General features: G+C 42.9%; 1 protein-coding gene across 1 annotated transcript in view; it reads left to right on the top strand.

Moving 5' to 3' along the window:
* LOC137382648 (clustered mitochondria protein homolog) overlaps positions 1-22,200 on the top strand; it is a 99,854-nt gene that overhangs the window by 34,516 nt on the left and 43,138 nt on the right. The window contains exons 4-8 of the mRNA XM_068054866.1: positions 1,923-2,066; positions 6,058-6,203; positions 6,669-6,823; positions 19,940-20,065; positions 21,028-21,175. Coding sequence (XP_067910967.1) covers positions 1,923-2,066; positions 6,058-6,203; positions 6,669-6,823; positions 19,940-20,065; positions 21,028-21,175 — 719 coding nt within the window. The remainder of the gene's footprint in view (positions 1-1,922; positions 2,067-6,057; positions 6,204-6,668; positions 6,824-19,939; positions 20,066-21,027; positions 21,176-22,200) is intronic.

A 22,200-nucleotide genomic window follows, 5' to 3' on the forward strand; every position in this document is an offset into this window, starting at 1 on the left:
GTAATGGCTGCTGTGGTCTGTTTAAATTGGGCCCCCACTTTCAGTCCTGCCACAATTCCCACCCCCGCGGCCACTGATTGGCTGCCCGACCCATCCTCCAGCCAACTAACAGGCTGCTCCTGTGAAAATCGGACCAGTAACTGTTTGTTTCCCCACCCCCCCCCCCCCCCCCCACCCCCATCCCCTCAGGGGGCAGGATCGGGACCCGTAAACAATTCCGACGTCCCTTTCCTGACCCTGGAAGCAAAATCAGGCCCAACGATTCAGGTTGATGGCCTTTCATCAGAACTGGAGGAAGTTAGGTTGAATAATTTATGTACAGAACCAGGAAAAAGCTTATGATTTGGGGAGGGGAGTACGGAGAAAAAAAAATGATGAAGGTCCTTGATAATATGGAGGGTAGGAATGATTAAATGACAAAGTCTAAGGTGCAGGGAAAATGTGGCCGGTAATGGGACTTCCAATTTATCATTTTGAAGATCTGCCAAGAGCCATTAAGGTATAAACTGAGTGTTAGTATGCTAATAAACCATGTGGGGAGCATCACAGCTGCTTCACATACATGCATTTTGTTACAAGAACATTGGGTGGAATTTTATGCTCTTCCCCTGTGGAGGGTTTGGAGGCAGCAAGAGCATAAAATTAGGTGGGATGGAGTCAGGGGGCAGGGCATCCCACCTCCATCCCACCTCCACTGAACGGCCTTCCCGCCCTGCTGGCAATTGAAGCCCAAAAATGGGTAATTAACCCCCAATTAAGGGCCTCTTCCCACTGCAGCCGCAATTGCCTATGCATTGGGTGGCCCTGCCACTGCAGGGAAGCACGGCATGCAAAACCGTGTGGGCTGCTTCTGGGGTAGGGGGGTGGGTGGTGGGGCCCTTGTTCAAAGGCACTTAGTGTCTGAATGAGGGACCCAACATCGGAAGGGGGAAGGGGGGGGGTGTGCTGTGGACCACCCCTCTGCTGTTGCTGCCGACCGCCCTCCCCTGCGAGTCCCCTCCCGCCCTGACCTATCTTAAGTCTGGTTCCAGCACCGCTGCTCAGTGTCTGCTCGTTGCACCCATCACCTCCGTGTTGGTGCTGCAGCTGCCAGCCTTTGATTGGTTGGCAGCTCTGCAAGATCAGGACGTCTGGCGACATGGTCCTACATCCGACAGAAGGCCCACCGCTGTCCAGTTAAGCACCTAATTGGCACTAAATTCAGCAGGCCTTCCATAGCTGAGGGGGTGCCAGGATATCAGTGTCAGTTTCCCCTAATGTCAAGATCCCTGCCACCAGCATAAAATTCCCCCCATTGAGGCTATTTGTAGCACCATCACTTCAGCACAGAACAGGATAGATAGAACCTGGGACCTTGCTAGTATATATAGTGCAGTGCTATACCATGTACTATTATATTTACCAACATATACTGTGGAAAGAAAATCCTACCTCAAAGTCTCTAATCCAATTTTGAACCTTTTCATATTGCTTTTGAATAATTCTCCCTGTTCCTGTGATAAGTTCTTCCAGAAAATGACTCCTGTCTGTTTGATCTTTTTCAAAAGTGGGTTGATCATCAAAGAAATGTTCTGTGAATAAACTACAGGGATTGTGACCAAGCTTTCAATTTTAAACATGGGAACAGGAATGGGTCATTCAGCCCCTCAAGCCTGTCTTGCCCTTCAGTTCGATCATAGCTGAGCTGTATCATAAATCCATCTACCTACCTTGGTTCTGTAACCCTTAATTTATCAATCTTAGGTTTTATGCTTTCAGCTGACACCCAGCCTCACAGTTTTTTGCAGAGAGGGAGTTCCAGATTTCTACTACCCTTTGTGTGAATGCAGTTCTTTCTACTTCTGGAGTTTTGCAGTTTAAGGTGGAGCCACATTGTGCTCTGCAACAACATTGAAGGGACTTCCTTTCTGTTTCTGTTTCAGAACCATACACTGTCCGAGAGGTTCGAATTCACATCCGCCACATCCGGGATCTGTTGAAGTGTTTGGACCCTGCTGATGCCTATAATGGCACAGACTGTAACTCCCTTTCTTTCTTAACCAGCATCTCCGAGGGAGATATTGGAGGTATGATTTGTTCATATATTTGGTTATGAATAGAAATGAAAAGGAGACTGGGTGATGTAGTGAGTTAGCACAACAGTGATCTTGTGCAACATAGGATTAGATCCAGTGTTGAGTGATAGGATGAAAGCCTCCTGTCTTGCGTTGAGATGATGGACCTAGTAGCCTCCTTCTGTGGTGTATCATTTTATGATTCTATGAATTTGGGCAGTCTCAAACTAATTTCTAGTCGGCACATAGTCCACAGCACAAACAGCCCTCATCTGGCAACCACTTTGCAATCTCACTCAATCAATGAGATTGCTGATGAAGCTATGATTTATGTGCATTATGTCTTTTAAAAAATTAGCTGTTTGTGCTGAAAGGCAGATACAAGGGACTTGGCAAACATGCTAACATTATTAGTAAATTCAGTTTAAGTTGAAAGCTGCATGCTAGAGCATTCCTTGAGAGAACAAATCAGTGTTGATTGTTCGCTCTGATATGGGAAACAGAGAAGCAGGAGTAGGCTGTTCAGCCCATTGAGCCTGCTCCGCCGTTCAATATGATCATGGCTGATCATTCACTTCAATGCCTTTTTCCCACACTATCCCCATATCCCTTTATGTCATTGGTATTTAGAAATCTGTCAATCTCTACTTTAAACATACTCAATGACTGAGCTGCCACAGTCCTCTGTGGTAAAGAATTCCAAAGATTCACGCCCCTCTGAGTAAAAGAATTTCTCCTCACCTCGCTCCTAAGTGGCTTCCCCCTTATTTTAAAATTGTGTCCCTTGGTTCTAGACTCCCCAACCAGGGGAAACATCTTATCTGCATCTACCCTGTCTATCCCTTTTAAGTATTTTGTAAGTTTCAATGAGATCACCTCTCATTCTGCAAAATGCTAGAGAATACAGGCCCAGTTTCCCCAATCTCTCTTCATAGGACGGTCCCGCCATCCCGGGAACAAGTCTGGTGAACCTTCGTTGCACTCCCATGTGCTTTAATTTTGCTAACTAACCTCCTGTGGGGGACTTTATCAAAATCCTTCTGAAAATCCAAGTATACTATGTCCACTTTTTCCCCTTTATCAATTCTGTTAGTCACATCCTCAAAAAACTCCAACAGATTAATCAAACATGATTTCCCATTCATAAATCCATGTTGACGATGCCCAATCAGATTATTATCATCCAACTGTGCATTTATCACATCCTTTAGAATAGATTCTAACATTTTCCCTACTACTGATGTAAGGCTAACAGGGTCTGTAGTTCCGTGTTTTCTTTCTCCCTCCCTCCTTAAATAGTGGGGTGACATTTGCGACCTTCCAATCTGCAGGAACCATTCCAGAATCTATAGAATTTTGGAAGATGATCACCAATGCTTCCACTATTTCCATAGCCACCTCTTTCAACACTCTGGGATGTAGAATATCAGGTCCCGGGAACTCATCAACCTTCAGCCCCACTAATTTCCCCAATACAGCCTTCTTACTAATACTAATTTCCTTCAATTCCTCATACTTTCTAATCCCTTGGATCTCTAATTCTGGGAGATTTCTTGGATCTTCTTCAGTAAAGACAGACGCAAAGTAATCATTTGGCTTCTCTGCCATTTCTCTATTCCCCATTATAAATTCTCCTGACTCTGCCTGTAATGGACCCACATTTGTATCTGTAGAAGCTTTTACAGTCCGATTTATGTTTTTTTTTCTAGCTTACATTCATATTTTAATCTCCCTTTCTTTGTCAGTTTCTTAGTCCCCCTTTGCTGTATTCTAAAATCCTCCCAATCCTCAGGTTTACTACTATTTCTGGCAACTTTATAGGCCTTTTCTGTTAATCTTATACAATCCTTAACTTCCTTTGTTAACCACAGTTGACTGCCTTTACTTTTGGGGTTTTTGTGCCTTGAAGGTATAGTTGCTGTAAACTATGTAATAATTCTTTAAAGACTAACCATTGTCTATGTACTGTCATACCTTTTAATGTATTTTCCCAATCCACCTCAGCCAATTTTGCCCCTCATACCTTCATAATTTCCTTTGTTCAAATTTAACACCCTGGCTTCAGATTGAACTACCTCACTTTCAAACATAATGTAAAATTCCATCATATTCTGGCCACTGGCTCTTCTTTTCAACCTGGTATTAGTAAATTGGTGAATAATTCACAGTGGCTGATGAGACCCACTCTGATAACTTTAAACTGCTTTGCTTCCCAAGGCCCAACATCAGGTTCTCATTCTTTTAAGGAAACATGAATATGACCCAGCCTCCTGGGGAAAAAATGCAACTGTAAATGCAGATGGCACAGAACCTTGGAAGTATTGTGAACTGTGAGGAGGATAGTGATAGACTTCAAGATCACATGCTGGTAGAATGGGCGGACATGTGACAGTTGAAATTTAATGCAGAGAAGTGTTAGGTGATACAGTTTGGTAGGAAAAACCAGCAGCGGCAATAAAAATTAAAGGCTACAATTCTAAAGGGAGTGCAAGAGTAGAGGGAACTGAGGGTATATGTACACAAATCGTTGAAGGTGGCAGCGCAGGTTGAGAAAGTGGTTAAAAAGGTGTACCGAATCCTGGGCTTTATTAATAGAGATATAGAGTACAAAAGCAAGGAAGTTATGATGAGCCTTTATAAAACATTGATTCGGCCTCAACTGGAGTATTGTGTCCAATTTGGGTCACTGCACTTTAGGAAGGATGTGAAGGTGTTCGAGATGGTGCAGAAGAGATTTCTGAGAATGGTTCCAGGGATGAGGGACTTCAGTTACATAGATAGACTGGAGAAGCTGGGGCTATTCTCCTTAGAGAAAAGAAGGTTGAGAGGAGATTTGATAGATGTGTCCAATACCATGAGGGGTCTAGGCAGAATAGATAAGGAGAAACTGTTCCCATTAGCGGAAGGGTCGAGAATCAGCGGACACCGATTTAGGGTGATTAGCAAAAAGACCAACGGCGGCATGTGACAAATCTTTTTTATGCAGTGAGTGGTTAGAATCGGGAGTGCACTGCTTGAGTGTGTGTTGGAGGCAGATTCAATCATGGCTTTCAGAAAGGAATTGGATTAGCACCTGTGCAGAAAAAAATTGCAGGGCCACAGGGTGGGGGAGTGGGACTAGCTAAATTGTTCTTGAAGAGAGTTGACACAGACATGATGGGCTTGTAGGATTATTAGGTTACGAATAAGTTACTAACCAGAATACTAATTGTTAAAATCTAGCTATTATAAACTAATAACTGACTTCTTATCATCTCAATTTAGCTTTATTAGAACGCTTCTTAGTAGTATGGTAAAGTATGAAAACTTACGACAAGGTAGAGGGATTCTGGGAGATTATGTAAATTTTTAAAATGCTTACTGGCAACAAAAAGGTGAGACCTTGAGAGCAGACTGTGAAACAGCTTCTGTGAGAACACAATGTAGAGTTGTCTCCCAATGAAATAAGAGACTACGGAATGTAAAGCATGAAGAGAAAGTAGTCAACACAATATGGTTAGCAACAGAGTTAGCAACAATGATTTTTGGTTGGTTAAGAAAGACATCCTTTAACACAAGGTTAAAGATAATTGGGGAAAGGGAGGGTTAATTGGATAGAAGCCAGGATAAAAGAAACCTTGCCTTTGTCTCTGTATGGCAGAGAAATTTTGGAACAACAGAGATGAGAGAGAGAGAGAAAGAGAGAGCCTGAAGACCAAAAATGCTGCAAGAGCAACTAGTTGTGCACTCGATTGTCCAGTTTCTAATACAGGTAGTATAATCTGTGTTAGACTGTTAATCACTGCCTGAGTTTGTGATGATAGTTTATCTGAAAACTTAATAAACTTGTTCTTACATCTACCTCAATAAAGTTGATTCATAACGAAGCTTTGCTGCCAAGTCTGTTCTTGCCTTAGAAGGGGCCATAAAGCCCCACTATCTTATTTAATCTTACAGACTGAATGGCCTCCTTCTGTGCTGTAACCATTCTATGATTCTATGAATACAATTTGTTTCCCTTTAGATATGTCTTCAACTGGAAAGAGGAAAAGACGATCTGGTTCGGATCAGCCACTTGATACTATTGACTGTTCTCCTCCAGAATATATCCTGCCAGGATCCAAAGATCGACCCCTCTCATTCCTGCAGCCACTAAGCACTGATAACAAGGTGTGTTACGAGGCAAATACTGTACATGCAACAGAGTGAAGTAATGTTTGTGTATTAAAACAGAACCAGCTGCTCTATTCAGAAATGTTCTGCTGCCTTTGTTTTTGGAAAAGTGCAGCATTCAGAAATTTCAAGTTAGACAAAGTTGGGTGGGAACAGAGGATGATATGTTTTTAGAATCAAGGCTGTCATATCAAGCCAGTGTAATGTTCACAATAACTGCCCTCTGAACAGTATTTCTGTTCCAGTCTTGCTGTATTATCGATTTAGCAAATTTTAACATGTTTCCATCATTCCTGATTCTTCTTTCAATTGAGAGATCAAGGTGATTGTAGTATCTGTATCCTAGCATAGAATTCTTTTAGCAGAAGTGGATAGAAATCTTGATTTATTGCTTTAACTGGTTCGTTCTTTCTCTGGATTCAGTGGGGAGGTGAAGTTCACTAATGGATACCCTCTCTGTAGCCCTTGCAGTGCCTGAAGTCTCTAATGATGAGTGGGTGGAGCCCTCCTCCTGGTAACCGTAAAATGCGTGGGGATCTGATGTATTTCAACATCATCACCATGGAGGATCGCCATATCAGCATCACTGCATCTACACGAGGATTCTACATCAACCAGTGAGTGCAAGCCCTGTGCTCAGTATTCATGCGGGAAAACTCTAAATGTCTTTTTAAAAATGTGACCCTTTGAGATTGCAGATGATTTAATTGTTATGATATCAAATGTATTTAAATGTGAAATATTAAAATCAGTCACTAGGGAAATTTTATGAAATTTATGGAGTCACTGCTGGGGAGAGTTGTACAAAAGTGAGCAGCGTGGAGCTTGCTGCAGGGTTGTATTATGGCTGATGTTCTGAAGTCAAAACCCCGAGAGCCCTAAGGAGAATATTTTGTAACTCCTGACTTATTGCAGGTGAAGAATTTTTCTTTGTGTGCTAATCATGGCTTCTTTCTGTATGAACATTTCAACCTATGTTCATGTGTGTGAATTGTCAATCTCCTTTGGGGGTCAGTGACTTTACATGACAGTGGAACAAGTATGTTTATAATTAGGACGTAGATTCCTCTATACTTTTAACACTCTCTTTCCACCCCACCCCACCCCAACAGCTGCCCATCCCCCACCCTGCTGTGAGCTACGAAGTATATGCCTCTTATGTTAGTGCGGCCAGCTGTCCTTGTATGACTGAGTCTCTATTTTAGTGAGAAATTGTGTTAACTTCGGGATAGTTTTGTGCTACAGGTACACAATCACTAAGACCCGAGCTCAGATTGCCCAATCTCATTTTATATTGAACCATGACAGCCAACAGAGAGAAGAGGCTTCTATCAAGATAAGCTGAGCAGAATAGCTAAACAGACAGCCAGGAAAATCCATTTTTCCCTTTTTTCAGCTCCTGTTGTCAGTCTAAAGTGGCCAGGAAAGGCACTGGACTAACAGCAGCACGATTTTCATGAATTTTAAGCAGCCTCCCAACCCACATGGTGATTCCCATCTTGACGACTGGACAGACTGATGTTATGACGTAATTTTGTTACACATGCAAAGTGGCCAGTTTGTTAGCTCCTCCGCCCACGCATATCCCTTGGCTGCACTTTGCCACTGGTTCACAATGAAATCCACAGCATGATTTGCAAGGTAAATTCAGGAAAGCGGTACTGTTGATCCATTCTTTCAGGACCTGGCTTCGAACATAAGGAGTAGGAACAGGAGTAGGCCATACGGCCCTTTGAGCCTGCTCCACCAAGTCCTTGTAGTACAAAAGGCCCTTTTATTCAGGTTTTCACAAATTAGGCTCTTGAGTCCCATATTCTGCTCGTAACACAAAGCCAGTAAGTATTTCCAGATGGTTAAAAAGCATAGAACTCATTACATTTTTATCAGTTATAGATAAGAACAGACCTTTCTTGTTGCACCCGAGTGGCTTAATAGAAAGAAAGAGCCAACTGGATTTTTTACACTAAAAATAAACCACTGATAGCTGGTTGCTTGGTTACTGTGAGTGCACAGCAAATATCTGAAAGCACAGTGTACAGGACATGAATCTTCAGCAACTTTTATCTGGGTGTGACCCATCAAAACTCTGTGCAGCTGCACACTAAATAGGACCTGTTGGATCTTGTATTCTTTGTCTCACTCTCAATTCATTGGTCATGTTAGGTGTTGTGTACTTTGCTTATTTCCATTTTTGCAGAAAATGCTGAGGATGCAGTTCCACTGTCAGCAGTTCTGATGAATAGTCACTAAACCTGAAATGTTAACTCTCTTTCTTTCTCCATAGATGCCGCCAGACCTGCTGAGTATTTCCAGATTATTCTGTTTTTATCAACAGTCAACATCTTGCTTAACTTGTATCTGTCAGTGTGTATGTCGGCTAAACTGCTAAAACAGCAAGAGTTTCAGGCTATTTCGACAATAAGGAGCTTAACAGCTTTACTCAATTCCTGTCCCCACCCCATGTTCTCACATGTTGCACCTTTTAGCAGGATCATAACCAAGAGCAGGAATCCTGGCTGTTACTTTTCCCTTTCTTAATTCACGATAGCCAATTGTTGCTCTGCTACTCTAAAAGCAACCTCAGTCCATAAAGGAATAGAGTACACCACTGCTCCCTGATATTTCAGCTGATTTCTTAGTTTTATTGTTGATGTATTGCCAGGCCAGTCCATTACACAAGTCTTTATAATGTGTTCTGTAGGTTAATGCCACTTGGCCAATCTTGCTGGAGTGGGGCATCTCACAGTATGTGCCATTAGTTAGACTTTCTCCTGCATCCTTCAGTTCAATTGTGATTTGTGGAGTAACTTGTCAGAAGTGAGAGCTGATAACAGTGCTGCGAGGGCAGCGAAGTATCTGTAATCTTAGTGAACACTGGGATCAACAATTTATCTTCATATCAAACGTGATTCAGGGATTGAGAAAGAAACAGGAATGATAGAGGAGGCAGAATCAAATCAGGTATAGAAAGTGAAATCGAGAGGGCAAGAAAGATTGGATTAAGAGACAAAGAGAGAAAAAAGACAAAGAAGATGTGAAAATTTAAAATGATATTCAAAAAATCTGAAGAAGGATTTGCTCCATGCAGGATGAGACTCAACAGTTCAAATTTTCCATTTTGGACCGGAGAGGTTTGATTGGCATAGCATTAACAATTATCACATCATTAATGATTGTTACACTGTTCACTATGAGCCCTAACTTCCTGGAGTGAGTTTAATGGGCAATTAATGTGCAAACCAAGCAAGTTCTTCAAAAATAATGAGGAGCTGCTGTTCATGTGAGGCAAACAGTGGAATGGTCGAATTGACCAAGTTCTGGAGGTTTGCAACTGATCGTGTATCTCTTCTTAGGATCATCGAATAGTACAGCATAGAAGGAGGCCATTCAGCCCATCAATTCTGTGCTGGTTCTTTCAAAGAGCAATCCAGTTAGCTCCCCCCCCCCCCCCTGCTTTTTCTCAATTTTCATGCAATTTTTTTTCCTTCAGGTATTTATCCAGTTCCCTTTTGAAGGCTATTATTGAAACTGTATCCACTGCCCGATCAGGCAGTTCATTCCAAGTGCGTAAAATAGTTTTTTTCCTCATGTCGCCTTTGGTTCTTTTGCCAGTCACCTCCTAAGTATGTGTTCTGGTTAGCTACCCTTCAGCCGTTGGAAACAGTTTCTCTTTATTTACTCTATCTAAAGCCTTTATGATTTTAAACATCTCTATCAGATCCCCTTTTACCCTTGTTATGGTGCTTCTATATTTTTTTAAGTTTTTTTTTGAGGGCTCATGTATTTTTGAATTATGGACATTGGTTTATTTGGGGAAACTGAAAAGGATTCCATGAATGTTTTTTTCACTGGGGTCATTGAAAGGATACTGAGAGGACTTGATTTGTAAACAACCCTTACTGGAAGTCACCTGTCATCAGATAAATACATAGCAGTGGCTTTTTGACTTGGAGAACATGTTTACAGAGAAGTGACAGATCAAGATTTATAGGGGTCAGAAGGCTTGACTCTTGAGATTGTTTTTGGTTTCGCTTTGGACAGTCAATTGGGGTTTGGACAGTGTTCCAAAAGGAGTTTAGGAATCAACCTGCCTCCTGAAAGGCTTGCTAGAAACCCCCGATGCTGCATTTAGCCTGGAAAACCTGCCAAACTGATCTTTAACATGCCTGAAGAGAACTGTTCTAGAAAGATTCCAGTGACAGTCGTCTACGCGTATTTGGGATGACAACCCAAAAAGGAACAACTGACATCTTTCCACATTTTTTTTTCTTCAAGAATTTGCAAGTATTTGGCCAAAGTCTTTTTTTCTCTTTTTTTGTGTTTGTGTGTGTGTGTGTCAGACAGTACTGGTTATGTCATGTTTTATAATAAACTGATAATTTTGTTCTTTATTAAAGAAACTAGTTGGTCTATTTTATTCTGAAATAAAGAGTATTTGATTGACTGTATCGGTAACTGAGTAAACATTTAAATATATGCTGTGACTTGTGGAGAAGTGGAACTAGAGAAAACAGCGCACTCCTCTTGCCTTGGTCATAACACCCTTCTCTGCTCTGAAGAGAACAATCCCACCTTCTCCAGTCTATCTACTTAACTGTAATCCCTCATCCCTGTAACTATACCAGTAAATTTCTTCTATATTGTCTCCAAAGCCTTCATATCCTTCCTAAATTGCAGAGCCCAGAATTGGACTCAATACTCCAGCTGGAGCTGAACTAATGTTTTATATAGGTTTAGCATAACATTTTGGCTTTTGTACTCTTATGCCTCTATTTATAAAGTTCAGGATTCCATATGCTTTATTTATTGTGTTGTTAACCTGTCCTGTCACTTTCAAAGATGTGTGCACAAGGACCCTCAGGTCTCTCTCCCCTTGCACCCCCTTTAAAATTGTACAATTTAATATGTATCATCTCTCCTCATTCAAAATGCATTAGCTCACACTTCACTGTGTTGAATTTCATCTGCATGTATGCACAGATTCCACCAACCTGCTATGTATTCTTGAAGTCTATCATTGTCTTCCTCACTGTTTACTGTGGGTCTGAAATCTAGTGTGATTGAGTCTTAATTGCCCTCCGAAATGGTCTAGGAAGCCACTCAGTTGTATTAAACCTCCATGAGAAAGTATAAGAAGAATGAAACCGGACAGACCACCTGGCATTGACCTAGGCACCGGACATAACAAAGGCACACCCAGCTCTGTCGACTCTGCAAAGTCCTCCTCCCTAACATCTGAGGACTTGTCCCACAATGTAGACACCTGTCTCACAGCTCAGTCAAACATTACTCTAACATAGTCATACTCACAGAATCATACCTTTCAGCCAACTTCTCAGACTCCTTCATTACCATCCTTGGGTATGTCCTGCCCCACTGGCAGGACAGACCCATCAGAGGTGGGAGCACAGTTAGGCGGGAATGGCCCTGGGAGTCCTCAATATTGACTCATGGCTCCATGAAGTCTCGTGGCATCAAGTCAAACGTGGGAAAGGAAATCTCCCATTGATTACCTCTACTGCTCTCCCTTGGCTGATAAATCAGTACTCCTCCATGTTGAACACCACTTGGAAGAAACATGGAGGATAGCAAGGGCACAGAATGTAATCTGGGTGAGGGACTTCAATGTCCATCACAGAGTGGCTCAGTAGAACCACTGTTGACTGAGTTGGCCAAGTCCTGAAGAACATATCTGCCAAGCTGGGCCTGTAGCAGGTGGTGAGAGAACAAACACCAGGGAAAAACCTACTTGACCTCCTCCTCACCAATCTACTTGTCACAGGAACATCTATTCATGACATAGTAGGAGTGATCACTGCACAGTCATGTGGAGACTGTTACGGTCAGGTGAGGAGGAGTCGAGGGGCTTCCCTCTGTCCCCTCTCCTTATTTGACCACAACAGGTTTAATTTTTTTTCAAGTGGATTTACTGGCCAATTCAGTAGGTGTTTGATTATTTACTTGCGATGATCATAACAAGTAAATAATCGGACAGGTTTTCTTGAGTTTAACAAAGCAAGAGGTTAATTTAATTGTACTTAAACTGAACTAGGTAAAATAATAAACTACACTTCAACTTTCTCATATACACACACACACACATACACTGGAGATTCAGTCACACACAAATAGGTTACAGAGTGGGAAAGGATAGCTTGGTCGAGTTAGAGTCCATAGAAAAAAAAAGGGGTACACAGTCTGTGGAGTTTGGTGATTCGGCTGGCTTCTAGCTTAATTTGGTGGTCCTGAGGCTTTTGGTTTGTAGAGATAGATGACTGATTCTGTGGGTCTTTTGGAGACAGCGATGTGGATGATTTCCTCCAAAGGGGTTTCTAATTGTAGCCAGAGTATGCAGAGATGATCAATCAGCAGACAGGGCTCGAAGCTTGCAAGCTGGAATGGAGAGAGAGAGAGAGAGAGAGAGAGAGACCGGGACACCCACTTGGGCTTGCTGCAAAGCAACATCAGCTTAAAACCACAGATGGGGAGGGGCTTGTCACATGATAGTCACCCAGTGATTCAAGCAAAGTTGTTAGCAGTGTATTTCTTCTTGTTAAAGAGAACAGGCAGTTCCCTTAAATTTTCTGTGTCTTGGTTCTTGCTGGGATGAGCAGACATTTTGTCTCCACCTCACAGGCCTTTGCAATGTAGGATACAGTGTTACAAATTAGGCTGCTAATCATCTTAAGCTGCTAGCAAAGTCATCTTTTATCTGTTTAATTTCTTTAAAAATAAATAAATTCAGGTCTCCCGTCAGTGGATTAAAGAAAATTATCATTTAACAAAGCATATTGGCATGACGAGACAAAGTCCTGTCTTCACAGAGTGAACACTCTCCATCGTCTTGTGTGGCATGACCACGGTGCTAACACATCATTTGTGTCAGCCATGGCTTAGTTTGTAACACTGTTGCTTCTGAGTCAGGAAGGTTGTGAGTTCAGGCCCAGGACTTGAGCATACAGGTCAGGGCTGACACTTCACTGCAGTACTGAGGGAATGCTGCAGTGTTGAAGGTGCCATCTTTCAGATGATACATTAAATTGAGGCTCCGTCTGCCCTCTCAGGTGGACACATTTTGAAGAAGAGCAGTGATTTATTCCCAGTATCCTGGCCGATATTTATATCTCAATCATAAATTAGCTGCTGTGTTTCCTACATTATGCTCAGGAGGGGGTGAAAAAGAGTGGGAGAGCCATAGTGATAGGGGATTCAATCGTAAGGGGAACAGACAGGCGTTTCTGTGGCCACAAACGAAACTCCAGGATGGTATGTTGCCTCCCTGGTGCTAGGGTCAAGGATGTCTCGGAGTGGCTGCAGGACATTCTGAAGGGAGAGCGTGAACAGTCAGAAATCATGGTACACATTGGTACCAACGACATAGGTAGAAAGAGGGATGAGGTCCTGCAACAAGAATTTAGGGAGCTAGGTAGCAGATTAAAAAGCAGGACCTCAAAGGTTGTAATCCCTGGATTACTCCCAGTGCCATGTGTTCATGAGTATAGGAATAGGAGGATAGAGCAGATGAATGCGTGGCTGAGGAGGTGGTGCAGGATGGAAGGCTTTAGTTCCCTGGATCACTGGGTCTGTTTCTGGCAAAGGTGGGACCTGTACAAGTTGGACGGGTTGCACCTGAACCGGAACGGGACCAACATCCTTGCTGGGAGGTTTGCTAGTTCTGTTGGGGGAGCGGGGGGTTTTAAACTAATTTGGCAGGGGGATGGGATACAGAGTGGAGGTACAGTAGGGGGTGATGCACAGTCAAATATAGAAGAGAAACTGAGTCAGTCTGGAAGGCAGAGCAAATATAGACCTGTTAAGGCACAAGTGAAAAGTGCAATGCTGGATTGCATCTATTTTAATGCAAGGAGTCTTGCCAGTAAAGCAGATGAATTGAGGGCATTGATTAGCACATGGCATTATGATATTATTGCTATCACAGAGACATGGTTGAGGGAGGGGCAGGACTGGTAGCTCAATATTCCAGGGTACAGAATCTTCAGGCATGAGAGGAGAGGGGGCAAAAGAGGAGGTGGCATTGCACTATTGATCAAGGAGTCAATTACTGCAATTAAAAACAAAAAGGAGGCAATCACTTGGTTGGGAGTGTACAAAAGGCCGCCAAACAGTCAGGGAGAGATGGAGGAGCAGATATGTAGGCAAATCTCAGAGAGGTGTAAAAACAATAGGGTAATAATAGTAGGGGATTTCAACTTCCCCAATATCAACTGGGATAGTCTTAGTGCAAAAGGCTTAAAGGGGGCGGAATTCTTGAAATGCATACAGGAGAGCTTTTTGAGCCAGTATGTAGAAAGTCCTACGAGAGAAGGGGCAGTACTGGTCCTAATCCTAGGGAATGAAGCCAGACAAGTGGTACAAGTGTCAGTGGGCGAATATTTCAGGGATAGTGACCATAGCTCTAAGATTTAAGGTAGTTATGGAAAAGGACAAAGATGGACTGAAAACAAAGATACTGAATTGGGGGAAGGCTGATTTTAAGATGATAAAACAGGACCAGGCCCAAGTGGACTGGGAGCAGCTACTTGTAGGAAAGTCGACATCAGATCAGTGGGAGTCAGTCAAAGAGGAAATAGTGAGAGTTCAAAGCCAACATGTACCCATTAAGGTGAAGGGTAGGATCAATAAGTCCAGGGAACCCTAGATGTCAAGGGATATAGAGGATTGGATAAGTAAAAAAAAAAGGAGGCTTATGGCAGATTCAGAATGCTGAGAACAGTGGAGGCACTAGAGGAGTATAGAAAGTGTAGAGGGGTACTTAAAAAAGTAATTAGGAGAACGAAGAGGGGACATGAAAAGCCACTGGCGGGCAAGATAACGGAAAATCCTAAGGCGTTTTATAAGTATATTAAGGGCAAGAGGATAACCAGGGAAAGAGTAGGTTCCATTAGGGACCAAAGTGGCAATCTGTGCGTGGAGCCGGAAGACATAGGTGAGGTTTTAAATGATTACTTTTCATCGGTGTTCACTTTGGAGAAAGATGATATAGGTGTAGAGATCAAGGAGGGGGATTGTGATATACTTGAACATATTAGCATTGAAAGGGAGGAAGAATTAGCTGTTTTAGCGGGCTTAAAAGTGGATATAGCCCCAGGCCCAGATGATATGTGTCCCAGGCTGTTATGTGAGGCAAGGGAGGAGATTGCATGGCCTCTGACACAAATTTCAAATCCTGTCTGGCCACAGGAGAGGTACCAGAGGACTGGAGGACAGTGAATGTGGTACCATTATTTAAGAAGGGTAGCAGGGATAAACCAGGTAATTACAGGCCGGTGAGTCTAATGTCATGGTAGGGAAACTATTGGAAAAAGTTCTGAGAGACAGGATTAATCTCCACTTGGAGAGGGAGGGATTAATCAGGGATAGTCAGCATGGCTTTGTCTGGGGGAGATCATGTCTGACTAACTTGACTGAATTTTTTGAGAAGGTGACGAAATGTGTAGATGAGGGCAAAGCAGTTGATGTAGTTTATATGGACTTCAGTAAGGCTTTTGATAAGGTCCTGCATGGGAGATTGGTTAAGAAGATAAGAGCCCATGGGATCCAGGGCAATTTAGCAAATTGGATCCAAAATTGGCTTAGTGGCAGGAGGCAGAGGGTAATGGTCGAGGGTTGTTTTTGCGAGTGGAAGCCTGTGACCAGTGGTGTACCGCAGGGATCGATGCTGGGACCCTTGCTGTTTGTAGTGTACATTCATGATTTAAACGTGAATGTAGGAGGTATGATCAGTAAGCTCGCAGATGACACGAAAATTGGTGGTGCCTTAAGTAGTGAGGAGGAAAGCCTTAGATTACAGGACGATGTAGATGGGCTGGTAAGATGGGCAGAGCTGTGGCAAATGGAATTTAATCCTGAGAAGTATGAGGTGATGCATTTTGGGAGGACTAACAAGGCAAGGGAATATACAATGGATGGTAGGACCCTCGGAAGTACAGAGGGTCAGAGGGACCTTGGTGTACTTGTCCATAGATCACTGAAGGCAGCAGCACAGGTAGATAAGGTGGTTAGGAAAGCATATGGGATACTTGCCTTTATTAGCCGAGGCATAGAATATAAGAGCAGGGAGGTTATGATGGAGCTGTATAAAACACTAATTAGGCCACAGCTGGAGTACTGTGTACAGTTCTGGGCACCACACTATAGGAAGGAAGTGATTGCACTGGAGAGGGTGCAGAGGAGATTCAGCAGGATGTTGCGTGGGCTGGAGCATTTCAGCTATGAAGAGAGACTGAAAAGGCTGGGGTTGTTTTCCTTAGAGCAGAGAAGGCTGAGGGGAGATATGATTGAGGTGTACAAAATTATGAGGGGCATTAATAGGTTAGATAGGAAGAAACTTTTTCCGTTAGCGAAAGGGTCAGTAACCAGGGGGCATAGATTTAAGGTAAGGTGCAGGAGGTTAAGAGGGGATTTGAGGAAAAAAAAATTTCAGCCAGAGGGTGGTTGGAATCTGGAACACACTGCCTGAAGAGGTGGTGGAGGCAGGAACCCTCACAACATTTAAGAAGTATTTTGATGAGCACTTAAAACGCCATAGCATACAAGGCTATGGGCCAAGTGTTGGAAAATGGGATTAGAATAGTTCGGTGCTTGATGGCCGGCATAGACACGATGGGTCAAATGGCCTGTTTCTGTGCTACATAACTCTATCACTCTATTATAACAGTGACTACACTTCAAAAAGTACTTAATTGCCTGTAAAGCACTTTGGGATGTCCTGTAATCGTGAAAGGTGCTTTATAAATGCAAATATTTCTTTTTTTAAATGGGATAGTTTCAGAACAGATCCAGCAGCTCAAAACTGGGCATTTATGAGGCACTGTGGACCACCTGCAGCAGAACTATATTCCACCTCCTGGCTGGCATATCCCTCACTCTACCATTACCATCAAGCCAGGGGATCAACCAAGGAGAGCATACCAAGAACAACATCAGGTGTACCTAAAAATGAGGTGGCAACCTATATGCATGCTATAGACAGAGCTGCATGATCCCATGACCAAGGGATCAGATCAAAGATTTGTAATCCTGCCACATCTAGTCATGAATGGTGATGGACAATGCACACCCGCATCCTCAATGATGGTGGAGCCCTGGATGTTAGTGCAAAAGACAAGGCTGAAGTGTTTACAGCCATCTTCAGCCAGAAGTGCTGATTGGATGATCCATCTTTGCCTCCTCCAGTGACACCCACCACTACAGATGCCAGACTTCAGCCAACTCAATTCACTCCATGTGTTATCTAGAAACAGCTGAAGGCACTGGACAAGCAAAGGCTGTGGACCCCACAACATCCCGGCTGTAGTGCCGAAGACTTGTGCTCCAGAACTAACCAAGCTTTTCCAGTACAGCCACAACACTGGCATCTACCCATCAAAGTGGATAATTGACCAGGCATAGCCTGTCCACAAAAAGCAGGACAAATCTAATCCAGCCAGTTACTGCTTTAATCAACTTACTGTCAATCATTGAAGAGTGATGGAAGGTGTAATTGACAGTGCTATCAAGTGCCATTTGTTTGCTAATAACCTTTTACCGATGCTGAGTTTGAGCTCCACCAGGAATACTCTGCTACAAAACTCAATACAGTCATCGTCGAAACATGGACAGAAGTGCTGCAATCCAGAGGTGAAATTACATCATGGCAGCATTTGACTGGGTGTAGCATCAAGGAGTTCGAGTAAAATTGATGTCAGTGGGAATCAGGGAGAATACTCCCTACTGGCTGGAATCACATCTCGCATAGAGGAAAGTGGTTGTGGTTGTTGGAGGCCAATCATCTCAGTCACAGTACATCGCTCCAGGAGTTCTTCAGAGCAGTGTCCTAGGCCAAACCATCTTCAGGTGCTTCATCAATGACCTTCTGTCCCATCAGAAGGTCAAAAGTGGGGATGGTCACTGATGATTGCAGTTCGAGTTGCAACTCCTCAGATAATGAAGCAATCAGTTTTTGCATGCAGCTAGACCTGTTTGTGCTGATAAGTGGCAGTTAACATTTGCCCACACAAGTGCCAGGCAATGACCCATCTCCAACAAGAGAGAGAGTATAACCACCTCCACTTGATATTCAACAGCATTACCACTGCTGAATCCCCCACCATCAACATCCTGGTGGGGGGTGGTGTTTCTGATCCTCACTGACGTGGTATTTAATTACACCATCCACATCACCGCCAGCATATTGTCACTACTGTCAGGTAATCCCACAAGTGCTAACAAGCCACAGGAAGTCAGCAAAATGATGCCCTGCCCAACCTCCTGGTCCCTCCCACACAGTTGTTGGAGATGGGTCATTGCCTGGCATTTGTTGTGGTGGTGGTGGTGGGGGGCGGGGGGGTCACCATTGACCAAAAACGTAACTAGGCTAGCCACACACCTAACTGTGTCTACAAGAGCAGGTTGGAGGCTGAGAATTCTGCGGCGAGTAACTCACCTCCTGCCTCCCCAGAGCCTTTCCACCATCTACAAGACACAAGTTGCCTGGATAATTGCAGCTCTAGAAACACTCAAGAAGCTTGACACCATCCAGGACAAAGCAGCCCACTTGATTGGCACCGCATCCACCACCTTAAACATTCATTCCGCCAACACTGGCGCATTGTGGCAATTGCCAGCGCTTCTTCAACAGCACCTTCCAAACCCGTGAGGCCTACTTCCTAGAAGAACGAGGGCGGCAGGCACATGGGAATACCACTACCTCCAAGTTACACATCCAGACTTGGAAATATATTGCTGTCCCTTCATTCTTGCTGGATCAAAACCCTGGAACTCCCTCACTACCTAAAAGCACTGTGGTTGTACCTTCACCACATGAACTGCAGCGGTCCAAGAAGCTGCGTTCCACCACCTTCTCAAGGGCAATTTGGGATGGGAAATGAATGCTGGCCTTGCCAGTGACATCCACATCCCATGAATGAATAAAAAACTCCAGTTTTGTGTCATCTTTGAATTCTGAAATTGTGTCATTAATATGTATCAAAAATAGCAGTAGTTCTAGTACTGAACCTTGGGGAACACCATTGTTTACCTCTTTCCAGTCTGAAAATACAGTCATTCAACACAAGTCTTTGTTTCTATCCCTTGGCCAATTTTGTATCCATGCTACTACTGTTGCTTTTAACCAATGAGCTTCAATTTTGCTAACAAGCCTAATATGTGGCACTTTATCAAAAGCCTTTGATAGTCCATATATACAATATTGCACTGCCCTCATTTACCCTCTCTATTCACTGATCAACAAACTCAGTCAAGTTGGTTAAACTCAATTCTGCTGTTGAATTTGCTGGTGGTAATGTGGGTGGGTATAATTAAATAACACATCAGTAATGAGAAACATCCTACAATGTATTTCTTTCATTATCACCCGAGCAATGTTGCCGACTAAGAATGTCTCTGTACATCTTGGCATAATTTGACCTTGATGGGTTATTTACGTTTAGCCTCTCTCCCCAAAGGAGTTGATAGAACTTCCTCTGTCTCCAGATTGATCCTGATAAGCATGCAATCCTAGATATCCAGTATGAGGGAATTTGGTGTCAGGTAAAAGGAAAAATATCATGTGCATCTTGTTGCATCCAGTAGAAAGGAATCAGAGAGTGAAGAAAGAGTCATTTAACAACTAGTCTCTTAATCCAAGAACATAGCACTAACAGTACTAGCCCTGTTTCCTTTCTATCACCCGGTAGTAAAAGCTGTTTTTAATGTATTCTATTCTAAATTAGGTCAACTGTGGATGTGTTTAATCCAAAACCAGGCAGTCCTAGCCTGCTGTGCCACTCACTGGTGGATCTTCTGAATCAAATTAGCCCGATATTCAAGAAGAACTTTGCAACATTGCAGAAGAAAAGGTATGAATGGAGCGAATGAGCAGTGTGTGTTAAGGAGGGTAAAAAATTTCAAGTTGTTCCACACAGTTGTTCTTTGCATCTATTTCTAAAATGCCTAAAACTCTGTTTATAGGATTTCCCCCTTCGCCAGGATCTCCATGCATCAAGAAGGCAGCCAACCCTCCTCATAATGTTGAAATGATATCACTGAGCTGAAACTTGAGGGTAGATTTAATTTACTAGCTTTCCCACCTCTGGGAAGTGTCCAGCTAGTACTTGGTTCCTTTGTAAAATGATGGAGCTAAGTTCTTGAACTCTGCAAAATGCAGGTTTAAGTTTGAGCCTTTTCTGAGCACTTTTTAAAAATGATTTTTCGATCAGCTTGAAGAACAGCCCACTCTATTTCCCACCCCTAATCTGACTACAGCATCATAATTTTTCAGTTTTCCTAAAAGAATCTATTAAAATTGTGTTCTGTGTGAATTGTTCAAACTGTATTAATCCATATCAAAGTGGCAGTCATCCCTTTATCCCTGCATAAAGAGATATGAAATCTTCCCCCTCATTAAAGTTACACCCAGTGGTCTGCTCTCCTGTTATCTAACTTTTCCATTTGTCACGCTTTTGAGATTACCAGTCAATTCTAAAATTGAGGGTCATTGTGCTTTGAATTTGCTGACCCCAGCAAAGTCCTGACCCTTTTGGATTTGTAATAGTCTTTCAAATAAGATATTGTTAGGCTTTATGGTCATGCTTAGTGGCAGTCAGAGTATTTTTCCTCGATACTAGCAGAATGTGCTGGTGATTGTGCTGTTTTGATCTTGGTGATGTGCTACTAACTGTGTGTTCTGTCAGCTGCTTTTTATCAATCCCAAATACAATTTACTTTGGAAAAAGACCAGCTACAGATTGTGACATTGTATTTTAGTAAGTTTTTTGTAAGACACTGTTAAGATTCTGGTCTTATTGTGACTTATTTCCAGTGTGAACTGTCACCCGTTGGAGAAGATTGCCACACCATTCCAGACCTACAGTTGGACCATCCCACACAGACAGCACACCATTGACTGTGTGAGGGCAGAGGATGCATATACCTCCCGACTCGGGTATGAGGAGCATATCACTGGGCAGGTGAGAGGTGGCTAACAATGTTACGGTTTAGAGGTCTTTGTTAAGCGTTGTGGATGAGGGAGGATGACACAGAAGTGTCTTGAAAAGGAGAAAAGGTTTAAATTCTATTCCAGTAGTTGGTTGGACAACAGGAATTTCACTTTTAATTCTTGTCAGTTTCTCGGGTGTCAGCTGCCCTCTATTATCCAGCTGGCTATTTGACTGTGGCACTATCACAGCCAGCCCAATCTTGTACTTAAACGATGGTCACAGATTCTGGCAGCAGTTACTATCCCACAGGAATGTTGGCTGATTTGTTTCTTTATTTATTACTTGCTCCTTCTCCCTTGCCCAAAGGCACTAGCTGTTGGTTGTGCTCCAGCACTGCCCTGATTGGGATCAGCTAACTCTGCACAAGTTATTGGGACATTTGAAAAGGGTAAAAAAAAGACCATCAATCTCTGCAGATAACAGTATTACATCGTACACCTTTCACCCACTCAACCATACAAGGAACTGAGAGGCAAAAAAATGAGAGAAAAAAACCGCAGCTAATTCATGCAGAATTTTCAATTTTCTTTCCGACACCCTAAAGCAACCGTGGAAGCTTGTAACTCCTCATAACTGCAACTAATTAGCAATTCATCCTGTAAAATTGGAAATGTCCTCTTTTGTCAGGAGCTTTTCAAGTTCTTTATTTAAAAACTTCTCATCAGTCTCCTGTTTAGCTGTTTGTTCCAGAGGGCAGTCACATTCGGTCAAGAGAAATACTTCCTGGAACCTAACCTAACTCTTGGCCCATGGATCTTTTATGCATGACCTTTAGTTCTGCTGTCCCAGCTATCTCAATTAACCTATCTAAATGGGATGAACGCAATCCCTTCCTTCTTAAAAACCCCAATCATACCCCCTCTAGGCCTACATTTCTCCAGAGTAAGTAATCCTAACTCTTCAAGTCTACCTTCATAAAATTCTAACTTTGGTCAGCCTTCTGTGCCCCGTTCCCTGAATCTTTCACCATTGCAGGAACCAAAATTGGACACGAG

Source organism: Heterodontus francisci, chromosome 23, assembly GCF_036365525.1.
Source record: "Heterodontus francisci isolate sHetFra1 chromosome 23, sHetFra1.hap1, whole genome shotgun sequence".
Taxonomy (NCBI): domain Eukaryota; kingdom Metazoa; phylum Chordata; class Chondrichthyes; order Heterodontiformes; family Heterodontidae; genus Heterodontus; species Heterodontus francisci.